Source organism: Eumetopias jubatus, unplaced genomic scaffold, assembly GCF_037043125.1.
Source record: "Eumetopias jubatus isolate StellerSeaLion01/CBP00866 unplaced genomic scaffold, mEumJub1_p1.0 scaffold_3, whole genome shotgun sequence".
In the NCBI taxonomy this organism is placed as follows: Eukaryota; Metazoa; Chordata; class Mammalia; order Carnivora; family Otariidae; genus Eumetopias; species Eumetopias jubatus.
The window spans coordinates 194,316,915-194,329,145 of NW_028274809.1; the positions used below are offsets into that span (position 1 = coordinate 194,316,915).

Sequence of the window (12,231 nt, forward strand, 5' to 3'; positions counted from 1 at the left end):
CGGAGAGAGTAGCACGTGCTGGGGGCTCATCTTCCCCTCCCTGGGCTGATGCCCGTCTCCATCCTCACTGGAGGTTCCCAGCAGAACACACTCGGACGCACTCAGAGTGCCCGACCCCACATCTTTCCATTCCACAGAGCACCGTGGTTTCCAGCTTGCTCCAAAGTCCCACAGCTGAACCTCCCCTGCCACACAAGCATGTTATCCAGCCTCCCACATGCCCCGCTCCGCCACGCACCCATCTCCCACATGCACAATTATCAAACCAGTCCTCAGAAAGAATAAAACATCTGTTTTAATTGGCCAGTAAAATACATTGCAAATCATTAGTATCTTATAAACAGAAACATTAAGTTACAAATCCATGTTAAAAATTGCAGTTGGCGCAGCCTAATAGTTATGTGTCCCAAAGTTTACTTTTTGCAACATTTTCCTCCACCGTCTTTGTCACAAGTGATGCTACTATCTGCCACGGTTCAGAGTTCAGTCTGAAGAACGGTATTTGCAAATAAAAAGCAGGATGGGCACAAAGTCTGAGGCTGACTGCCCCATGTCCGGACCCCCATCCCAACAGCAAAGCACCCACCACTGCCTGGCAGCTTCTAGGGACTTCACAGAGACCCAGCAGAGCCCTGCTCCCGGGGGCTGCAGGGTCTGCACAGCTCAGGGCTTTGCGTCCCTTGGTGAGCTCTGGAGGGCCTTCCACTGGCTTCCAAGAGAAGCAGCTCATTCCCTCCGTTGCTTTGCTGTGCACCCTCCCCTTTGACGAGTACAGGCCTAGATGTTCCGAGGTACTTTATATCAAGGAGCTCATTAGAAACGGTCCTTTAAAAATGTTAAGAAAAACAGCTTGAAAATAATGCACATTTTAAAAACCTTCCTCAAACTTCCAGAAGGGGCAGCTAATGTGTATTCTACTTTTAAGTTCCACTGAAAGCAAAACAGCAACAACTTTTGCTTGAAGGGGGACAGGCTGGACACGCAGCTCGGCCCGTTGCCGGCTCTGGCAGCGTCTGCAGCCCACAGAACTGGGACACCCATGTCTGCGAGAGCAGACTGGAACCTCCTCCCCCCAGGTACTCTCTGCAGAAGGACCCCGTAACTCCAAATCATCAAGAGCATCCTCACATTGGGATCTTCGTGCAGTGATGCACAACGAAGCCACAAAACTGACCTTCAGCCAGGAACAATACCAACGCCAAGGGCTGGACCCAGAAGGCCCGTGGGCACGGCCGCCGGCAGGCAGGCTCACAGGAGACGATGCGCTCAGCGTCCTGTCTTGCTGAAGCAGAGTGTGTGAGAGGAGGGAGCTGCAGGGCCCCACGGCACAGGCACCAGAGCCCAGCAAAGGCGAAAGTGCACAGGACTCAGAAGCCCAAGCTCTGCAGAAAGCACGGCATCCCTGGCCCCTCCTTCCAGAGAGGCCAGCTCAGGTCGCCGGCCACCAGTGTGAAGACAGTGCACCAGCAACCACAGACGCGGCCCGGGGAGAGCCTCAGAAGTCCCGTGAGCCTGGCGCCGGTCACAGTGAGAGCTGCAGAAGTGCGGACCCCCTGCCCGGCTGTCCTTTCTCTCTGTTCCCTCCTTCCCGGAGACCGCGGTTTCCCTGCTGCAGCTCAGGGCACCGTCCTGGGACAGGACATCCTGCTTCAAATGGAATGGGTGGAGGTCTCCGATTGCTGCCTGATGTAGCTCTGGAAGCTCTTGTCTCCAATGGGGTGCTCCCTGCAAAGGGGAAGTGGGGAGGAGAGTGAGGCAGAGCCCTGATCGCTGCTGCCCATCTGCACGTTAATACTTTTTTTCTACCTTTAAACGTGATACATATTCCTCGTAATAAATGTGAAAAATACAGACAAGCAAAGAAAAAAAGACTTAGCCAAAAGTCGCCTATACAAGTGTACCTGTGGCCTAGAGAAAGGCAACTTCTGGCCCATCAAAGCCTAATTTTGGAAGCAATGGGTCTGGAGGTGGGAGGGTCTGGAAGCAGGAGGTTCGGGGTGTGCTGCCCCTGGGCCACTGTCCAGAGGACTGAAGAGTACAGGAGGGCTGCTCTGCGGGAGACGGGGAGGCTGCCCAGTCCTCATGGGTGCGTGCAGGTGGCTTCAGGGTAACGCTCAGCCCCAGGAAGTCCCTTGCAGTCCCTTCCCCACTACCTTTGCCAAGGGCTCCCCTACAGTCCGATGCCATACTCACTGGCTCCCGTACTTGGTCTTCTTGAACTTGTCCCTTTTGTACTGGGCATGCTCCTGTTCGAGGGCCCCAACCCCAGCGACGACCTGCTTCAGTGTCTTGTAGGTCTCCTGGGGGTCGTCGATGATGAACGTCGAGTACTCCTCCTGCTCGGGCCCGTCGTACACGGATCTGCTCCCACAGGCTTCTGCAGCATTGGGAGGGGCCGGAGGTCAGGGCGGGGACTCCATGGGCAGCCTCCTCAGGAAGGGCTGACCGTTCCCACGCAAATGCACCAAGAAGCAGAAGCCGTTCCCAAGAGCCGGGCCAACACTGAGCCCTGGAGAAGCCAGGGTCTGATGCCCCCTCTCTGACCAGCCTGTGTCCTGAGCGACCTGTGTCCACACCCCACTGCTCACCAAACCAGAACCGGCAGATGTCTGTTCCTGGACACCGGGCCAGGGGGACTCAAGGGGCCTGTGGGGTCACCCAGGGTCGGTCTGGGGAGAACACCTCAAGGAAAGCCCCATCTTAGAAAGAGGTGCCAGGGCATCACTCATCCAGCATTAACGTGCACACCCTGTGGCTGGGACGTGTGGGCACAAGGTGCAAAAGAAGCTGTCCTCACGGGTGGCACTTTCTCAGTCTGCCCGCGCAGCTTCCTAGGACTTCTGTCACCCCCACTTGCTGGACACGTGACTTTCTCATTGGACCACATCACTCCTGCTGAAGACCATGCTGTGGCCTCCAGGCATCCACGAGAAGCACCCAAACACCTGAGCTGGGCCTGGGACCCCCGACCGGTTCCCCAAACACCTGAGCTGGGCCTGGGACCCCCGACCTGTTCCCCAAACACCTGAGCTGGGCCTGGGACCCTCGACCTCTTCCCCAAACACCTGAGCTGGGCCTGGGACCCCCGACCTCTTCCCCAAACACCTGAGCTGGGCCTGGGACCCTCGACCTCTTCCCCAAACACCTGAGCTGGGCCTGGGACCCCCGACCTCTTCCCCAAACACCTGAGCTGGGCCTGGGACCCCTGACCTAGGCCCTCCGTTCCAGGGCCACAGAGAGGCGGGAGGGAAGACGCGTCATTTGGACAGCGCCTGGCCGAGGTGAGCCGGCATCTCGGGGGCTCCTCACCCTGTCTGTGTTGCTGTTTCATTATCACAGAGGCTCTCGTGCCCACCTCACCGTCTTTATTTCCACCCCAGGAGAAATAACCTAATTCTTACTGAAAATTCACAAGTCTGTACAAAGGAAAACCGGGAAGATTTAAGTTTAAAGAAAAAAACCTGACAGGAGAAAGATAAGCCACTCTAAACACGAGGACGAATGAGCAGAGGGGGAAACGGAGGGAAGAGCTCGGTGGGCAGCGTGCTGATAGGAGTTCAGCCTTTCTCTTTTTACATAAAACACAGGCTTATGGTCTCCAGAGCTGGACTGCCTGGACTCCAGCCCCAAAGCCCCCACTTGCAGGAACTACTGGGCCTGAAGCAGGTTACTCATGTCCGAGCCTCAGCGAACCCTCTGCGAAGTGGGGGCACCCGTGTCCTTGGGAGGCTCCAGTCCGGGGCCTGGCAGTACCTGCAAGCTGTGCTGCTGTAAAAACAGCTGGCGTCGGCAGGTCAGGAGGGGTCACCCCTGAACAAGCACGTGTTCTTGTGGTTTTGCTAACGGTGACCAGAAACAGACTCTCGCTGCCCGGGTGGTGCTGGTGGGGAAGAGGCACACGCCTTTGTAACGCGAGGATCTGCGGCCTGAGAGGAGGGAGGTGGGCAGTGGAGGTGACCCGGATAAGCATAGGGCAGCTGGGGCCAGGCCCTGCTCAGCTCCAAGCCCATGCTAATTGCCTTATGGGGGCTGTGTGATTGGATCCTGGATTAACCCAGATGCCTAACCCATTTCATGAAAGAGGATAGGGAAGTGGAGGTGCACTCTAAGATCTCCAATCATGTTGACACTACGAACACTTGTCCAGATGATGCCTACACTGGGAGGGAGGCTCATTCATCCATGCATTCTCCATCCGTGTCTCCACCTATCATCCGTCCATCCATCTACTCATCATTCATCCACCCACCCATCCATCATCCATCCATCTACCAATACATCCACCCACCCATCCATCATCCATCCATCTACCAATACATCCACCCACCCACCCATCCATTCATCCATCCATCCACCAATACATCCATCCAACCACCCATCCATCATCCATCCATCTACCAATACATCCATCCAACCAACCATCCATCCATCCATCCATCCACCAATACATCCACCCATCCATCCATCCATCATCCATCTCTCCACCTATCATTCATCCATCCATCCATCAGCCACTCATTATCTATCCATCCATCATCCGTACACCCATCACCATCCATCCTTGATTCACCCATCATCCATCCATCACCCACCCATCCATCATCCATCCACCTATCATCTATCCAACATCACCCAACATCTGTTGATCCATCATCCACCCATCTGTCATTCACTGCCTGTCCATCCATTCATCCAGAAAACAGGTATTCAGTTCCCCCTTCATGTCAGGCACTGGGGTAAATAAGATCTGCTTCCGCTCTCAAAGGGTCAAGTGTACTGAGGGTGAACAGATCAGAGATGATTATCATGGCAATGACAGAGAAATACACAGGGTTAGAAAAAGCTCCCCAGAGGAGGAGACTCACAAGACAGATATTAGCCAGACGAAGGGGGCAGAGGGTCCTGCAATGGTATGACGCTGGGGTGACCCCAGGCTGGAAGCAAGAGGGAGACAGCGTGTGGAGAGAGGTCACTGGAAGGTGGCTGATCATGCAAGGCTTAGTCAGCCTCCTTCATGAACCTGGATCTCACATGGTGGCTCCAACCTCTCTAAGACTCCATTACCCTCCTCCATTCTGGTCACTCTTCTCAGCGCGCTGGGAAGGGGCTGCCACCTTGGGGCCTGATGTAGCCCCAGGGCCACTGCTGCATGGCCTCCTGGAACTCTGGAGCCAAGTGCTGTGTGTGGCACCCTTGCCGGGGGAGGATCCGCTGGGGTGGCTGTGGGTGTATGCATGTGCACAGTTGTGTGTTCAAGTTCAAGTATGTAAACACGGTGGTCTTGCAGGCATGTGCACCCATATGTGAGAGTGCACGTGCCTGGAGCCTGGGTGTGCATGCAGAGGAGTCATTCGAGGCTGCATGAGGCGACTGGAGGACAGGAGTGGCTAAGCTCACAGACGGCAAGCTCACCACCACGGCATGCTCGCCAGAGCAGGACTAAAGTAAGTTCCAGGCTGAGGCCCACCACTCATAGTACTGGCTTTGATCGGGAAAAAGAAATATCTGATGGTGTATTTCCAGGCCCCACTCAGCTTTATTTCACATTCAGAGGGGGGCTTAAGGGCTCTCATCTGCCTCTCAGTGGGCTCTTGTTACGATCGCCTCTTCTGAACTAAGTGTTGAGGATGATCGAGCTATACCTAAATATTGTGTCTGCAGCTTCCGGGCATGTACGCACCTGCACATACTCCCACGTGCACACCCACATGTCCCCCACACACATGCATGTGCCCCTCCGGAGAACACAGTCTGGGGGTATGGGAGGTTATTAAACATCGGATCTTCTCAAGAACTTGGCAGCTCAGAGGTTGCAACTAAATTCCATTTTAAATTATCTGCAGAATCTGTTATTAGATCCTGGGATGCCTGCGTGGCTCAGTCGGTTGAGCGTCTGCCTTCGGCTCAGGTCATGATCCCGGGGTCCTGGGATCGAGCCACGTGTCGGGCTCCCTGCTCCGCGGGGAAACTGCTTCTCCCTCTCCCTCTATTGCTCCCCCTGCTTGTGCTCTCTCATTCTCTCTGTCAAAGAAATAAAATCTTAAAAAAAAATAAAGTAGATTCCCCACATCTGCCTAACCTGCAGAAAGCGCCCTTCATTCCATGAATGAGAACACTGCACGCAGACCACAGGGACTCACTCCGAGGGCCGGTCATCCCTGCAGAAAGCTCCAGGTGTCACTGGGACCCCAGCCAGGTGTCTCCAAAGCCACCTGCCATCTCGTGAGACAACACGCCAGGTTGTGTGCTGAGCTTACCTTGCATTTTCTCCAGTTTGCTCATGTACGAGTTAAAGAGGGAGTAGATGCGCTCCGTCTCTCGGTCCCCATCGATGTCCAGCTGGATGTTTGCTGGGAGGCCGCTGCCGAAACACAGCGAGACCAGAATAGAAAGAACGATGATATCAGAGGTCATGAGATAACGGAATGATCTCAGGAAGTGAACTTAGCCCTGACGGGGCTGTGGCATTCCTGTGTGGTCTGCGGACTAGCTCACGAGCACTGAGAAGTGCCCATCCACAGGCTTGGAGGACGGGAGGCCTAAAGATCTGCTGAGACAGCAAGCAAACAAGCCAGGCTTGTTTTGCCGTGACAAGAAATGATCTGGAATAGAAAGAGCCCCTCCTGACGCACGTGGGCCGTGGGCCCTGTAGGGTCGGTCTGCCGCCCCAGGTGGGGACGGCCAGGTCCCCACTCCTCCCCCAGCCCGGGGTGGCTCCGGCTCCTGCCTGAGGGTGCAGCAGTGTCCCAGCCCCCAGACACAGTGCTCAGCCTCTCCTGGGCAGGACCTGGCAGGGATTTCCCCAAGTCTTGGCTTTTTCAGCTATGAAACCGGATCCTACCTCCATGAGCTTGGGGTATTCCTCACACCCATACCAGACAGCAGTCATCACTGTTCTCACAGGTCACATGGGGCACCCTGAGGGCACCAGGTCACCTTCCGGAAGGGGCAGAGGTGAGCCTCTCATGACCCTCAGGAGGCCCAGCTAACGGTGGGGCAGGAAGGTAAGGGAGGGGGTGTGCAGAGGGTAGCTGCAGAAACCAAAGGGGGTGTGAGCAGGATGGCGGAATGTGTCCGGGCTCTTCTAGAAGAAACACGACAGCACCCTGCCCCTGGGAGTCCTTCCTCAGCATGGAGCACCCTCCTTCACTGCCACCCACCCTGAAGGACCACTGGAACCCGTGGCAGAGGCAGGAGGACCCTTGATGGCTCAGGGCTCCTGACAGTCTCAGAGCGCCTTCATGAGGATGAGCCCAGGGCTCTGCTGTATGGAGGCTCCTCAAGAATCGAGAGAACAGCCTAGAAGACTCAGCTGTGCATGTGCAGCCAAGCCCCAGTGCAGCCCCTTGGCCAAACTTCCCGGCATAGTGCACAAGCCAGACAACTGTGCTTGGCCACATGGGGTGGGTGTGAGACTGGGAAACTGAAGGGACCCCATGGAAAAAAAAAAGCCTGTTGTTTTTTTTCTTTGCTCCTTTTCCAGCTTCTATTCTTGCTATAGGCCTGCACCTCCGCCCCACTCTACACATGTCTTGTAATGCATGTAGCGTATGTCCTCCTCGTAAGGGACAAAAAGGTGACAGCATCTTCGGAGTCTTCCAGCACAGTGGAAAACAGGAGTGACTAGGCGGGGTCGTCCTAAATGTTCTCTAAGACCACTTACTCCAAACGCCTTGAGGCCAAGACCCCTGGCTTGAGGGAACGAGTAACTTATCAAGGACATCTGGACGCTGTCTTTGTGCCGACCAGTTCCTGGATGCCTAAGGGGACACGTGCCCCCAGACCACAGTTGCCATTAAAAACCCCAGGCCCCAAGCAAAGAGGAGACTCCTGCGGTTTTCCTTTCTGAGTCTCCCGGATGCTCTGTCCCGTATCTCTCTCTCTGTATATACATTCAATACTCTCTGCTTTCGCTTCCTGCTAGCTCGGGTTTGTTTCCGTCCTCTGGGCTGGTCCTGTGGGACCCCCTCTCTGCCTGTATCATCTGGGAGGGTCCTGGGGCTGGAGAGGCACAGACCTACCCGGTGCAGGGGGAGCAGCCCGGGGCTGTGTCCGAGGAGGCCCTGCAGCACAGCCAGTGGCCGTTCAGGTAGGCAGATGGGTGGTAGACAGTGAGGCGTTTCTTGTTGCACTGGCTCACTTTGGTGAGGATGTCAATCCAGGCCTTGGCCTCCACACAGTTGTTGGCCTGGATATACAGCGCTCGCTCGGGCTGGATGACCTGGAACATCTGAGGGGGCCGGGAAGAGGATCAGAGAGGCCACACAGCAGGATGTCCTGCCCGGGCCTCGAGGGTGTTCAGTACAGATGTGGGGGGAGGGACAGACGGGCCCAGGGGCTGTGGCACGCACAAAGGGCTTCTGCTGTCCTTGAACGTGACAGAGCCACAAGCCACAGCCTTCCCCCTGGGGGACTCAGGAGACTGAAGTGACTCAGCTGGGTGACCCCTGGTCAGCCTGGCCAAGGCACTCTGTTTTCCTGGGGTCTTGGGGGGGCTCCATTCGAAAAGCAAAGGCACAGCACTGTACATCTCCCTGCTGTGGTTCACTGTGGCCATTACATAAATGGTTTTTTAAGCCGGGGCGGCCTTCTGCACAAGGTGCATCAGAGCTTATCCTGCCCACGTTCCTGTCCTCACCCCCACACCTACCTCAGGACCTTTGTATGTGCTGTGTGTCCATCTGGAAAAATGCACCCACCCCTCCTGACCAGGAGGCTCTTCCTCCTCCTTCTAGGTCGGTGTTACTTCCTCTGAGGCTTCTCAGAGCCTCTGCCGCCTTTCTTGTTATTCAGCCACCATTCCTGAACCAGACACTGCCCTAGGTTCTGGGGACCCAGGGTGGCCCAGAGTTTCTATTGTCATGAACTTCCGGCCAGCAAGAAGGATAAAGATGAACAAAGTGTAAGGGTTGTGTACACCAGAGGAAGGGTCAGGCAAGAACCTTCTAAACAAATGACCAGCTGAGGTCAGAAAGATGACTAAGAGATAATTAAGCTGAGTGGGAAAAGGAGAACAAGATGGAGAGTCCCAGGCAGAAGGGCCAGTAGGCACAGGGGTCCTGGGGAAGCGGGGAGGGGAGGCACGGGGGTCCTAAGGCAGCAGGGATGGGAGAAGCAGGGGTCCTGGGGCAGTGGATAGCAGGTGCAAAGGCCCTGAGCCCAGGGAGGGCCGGGTGCTCCCAGCAGGAGCAGGCCCGGCTGTACACAGAAGATGGGGGTGAGCGGGGAAGTGGGCAGGCCAGGGCCCTGGAAGGCTCTTAGGCTGGGCTTGTAAGAGAGCCCTAGAAAAGGCCAGGAATCAGAACGTCCAAGATGATGGTGGGCTCTTCCGGGGGCGGGGGTGTGCACGGAGAGGGGGAACAGGAGCTGATGGATCCGTGGAGGAGAAGCTGTATGTCCGAGTTCCTGAGTGAACAGCTGGGGCTGAGCCCCCGACCCTGTCCCACCTTGGGCACACATGCACTGTTGCACGGGCCTCAGACTGTGCAAATCTGTGTATGGCTGCGATCCCACTGTGTCCCCCCCAAACTGTGCCAATGAGCAAGAGACAGACACAGGAGACGGGAGACAGGTCAGAGCCCTTGTCAATTCCTGGGAGGCAGAACCTGACTTGGGGACCTTCCTATGAATCCTGAACCCAGCATCTGTAGGAGAGCCCGCGCGGTGACACGGTGTGCAAGGGCCCTCCTCCCGGGCCAGCGCTTACTGTGGATGGCTCCTGGCATCTGAAGAAGGTTCTCAAGCAACGCAGAGCTGCTACAACATCTAATTTCCCTAAAGCCCGTGGTGTTGGGGGGGGCAGGGGCGGCTGGCAACGCTCAGGAAGACACAAACAGTGAGGCGAACGACCAGGGACACGGGGCGGGGGGCTGGGCCTGGGGCTGCCGGAGATGGACCACGCATGCAGGCTGTCAGGACAGCAGGTCGGGTCTGAGCTCCTGCCCCCACACAAGTGGCGTGAGCTCCTGTAAGCTCCCTCCTCTGTGAGTCTGTCTGCTCCTCTGGAGACTGGGCCAGAGCTGTAACTCGCCCTCAGGATGTTTACAGGGAGAAGCCATCCCAGGACACCAGCCCCAGAGCTGGTGCCCAAACAGCTGTCCGTGACCTCAGAGAACAAGGACTCCAGGGCCTGGAAGGTGTCCCTGCTGAGCACACGGAGAGCACCAGCTAAGCCAGTTCTTTCCACGGACAGCCACTTTCCGAATCTTAAAGAGAAAAAACTAAAATCGTCAACACCTTGAGAACATCTCTCTCTCCTTAAGGAGCCCGGCCTTTTTACTCTAAGAGTTCCAAATTACACCGGTGGTTGGACCGCTGCGGGGTCTCCCCTGAGGACCTATAACCGAATGCTGGAAGGGCAATGAATGAACGGTGGCAGAGGCCCGGGCATCGTGCTTCGTGCACTGTTTGCCCGGCAGTGACCCTGGGCTCCAGAGGATGACGGTCATCTGCAGGTGAGGGCATGGAGGGCCCGGGTGGCCCCCGGGTGGCAAGGTCGGGGGTTTACCCTATCCCCCACAGGAGGGGCAATCCCGTCATCAACATCATCGCGGAGAACTGGCCAACGGGCCGTCTTTCTGTCCACACCAGCCCTCGGCCAGAGTGTGGACAGGAGGAAGAGCGGCAGAGAAATGCGCCAAGCCAGGGCTGCTGGCCGAGACGGGGTCTGGAACAAGAGAGGAGAAGCACTCTCTCTCTGGGGAAGCTGACAGGGCAGAGGCCTCACTGCCTGTCAAACCCTCACAGGTCGGAGTTTCTGTAAAGCTGGAAGACCGGGGAATGATTCGTAGCATTTTAAGTTTGAACTACTATTTGCTATTTACTCCTCACCTAGCTCTAAAAAAGACTGCGGATGACTTAGATAAAATACATCTAATGAAACAAAAGTATAAAAAAAATATTTGGAAAATCAGGAACAGAGAAACAGAAATGGAACCAGATGGGGAAAGAGCAAGAGGGCAGAATGCAGACATCAGGCTCCATGCTGAGGGCTGTGGGGGCTATGGGAGGCCATCGGTACCCTCAGGCACCTCGCCACCTGAGCTTGGTAGGGACATCGTCCAAGCAAAGCCACCAGCCAGCGAGGCTGCAGGGAACTTTCCTACATAGACCCCGCCTCCCCCAGAACAAGGCCTCCAGGTGCCCAGTGTGAGCGCACATTCCCCCAGAGCCTGGAGACCACACGGGAGGTGACGAGAGTTGACCCAGTGGCCTTGGTGGCCATGGCGGTGGGCAGGGGCACTTCCTCCCCCACCAAGCTTCAAGGTGTTCGGTGACAAGAAAACCCAGGCATGCTCCCCTGTGCTGCACAGACAGTCCCCAGGGGTCTGTGCTGTTTGTAGAGTGTCAAGTGGTAAGCAGACCTGACATGTGGGCTCTCCTACAGGACATTCCGTGGGAACACACAGGAGGTCTCCCCATTCATAGCCTCACTCCCAAATCCTCACCGGTGGCTCCCTCAGAAACCCTGCCAGTGCTCGGCCGAGTGGGATGCATGCGTGCCCACGGCGTGTGCCGGTGATGGGAATGACGATGCAGCCGGAAAACGCTGCCACGTCCCATGGCCACACTGGGCAGTGAGGGGCGCCAGCCCTGAACAAAACGTGGCCCTAACAGGCAAGTGAAGAACCTCCGTGGCGCGGAGCTCTCCATGGCAAAAGCCAAGAAAAAGTAGTGAAGGGACAAGGGAGGCAGGGAGCCACTGAGGACGGGCAAGAGCCTGAGGAGGAGCCAGAGGTGGACATAGCCCAGCGTGTCTCCCACGGTCACCGTGAACCGTCCTGACAAGACGAGCCTGGGCGGGGGGGGGGACACATGTGCCTCCACGGAATGCCTGGCAAAACGGGTTGCCTGAACCTACCACCCAGATTGAGAGATGCCCACAAAACCTGGCCTGAGTGCTTCGAAAACATCAAGGCTGCAAAACACAGAGAAAGTCCGAGGAATGTTCCAGATCAAGCACACGACAGAGAATGTACCACGTGGTGCTCGGCTGGGGACACACACAGCTAGAAGACCGCTTTCAGCACGGACGGCGATCGGTAATCATGCTGCACCAGCGCTGGGGGTCCTGCCTCGGGCAGCTGTATGGGTTCTATACCAGAATGTCCTTGTTTTCAGGAAACACGCTCAAGTATTTCCGTGGCTCAGAAAAACACGTGCACGTGGAGAGAGACAAAGACAGAATGAAGGAATATGCTCAGCAAATGGGACAAATGCAAACAACCCGCA

At 56.3% G+C, this 12,231-nt stretch overlaps 1 protein-coding gene across 1 annotated transcript in view; it reads right to left on the bottom strand.

The window, feature by feature from the left end:
* Window positions 1–272: 272 nt before the first annotated feature.
* RASA3 (RAS p21 protein activator 3) overlaps window positions 273–12,231 on the bottom strand; it is a 114,996-nt gene continuing 103,037 nt past the window's right edge. Inside the window, exons 21-24 of the mRNA XM_028087312.2 lie at window positions 8,022–8,230; window positions 6,258–6,361; window positions 2,194–2,377; window positions 273–1,725 (exon numbers count right to left, since the gene is read on the bottom strand). Coding sequence (XP_027943113.1) covers window positions 1,650–1,725; window positions 2,194–2,377; window positions 6,258–6,361; window positions 8,022–8,230 — 573 coding nt within the window. The 3' untranslated portion in view covers window positions 273–1,649. The remainder of the gene's footprint in view (window positions 1,726–2,193; window positions 2,378–6,257; window positions 6,362–8,021; window positions 8,231–12,231) is intronic.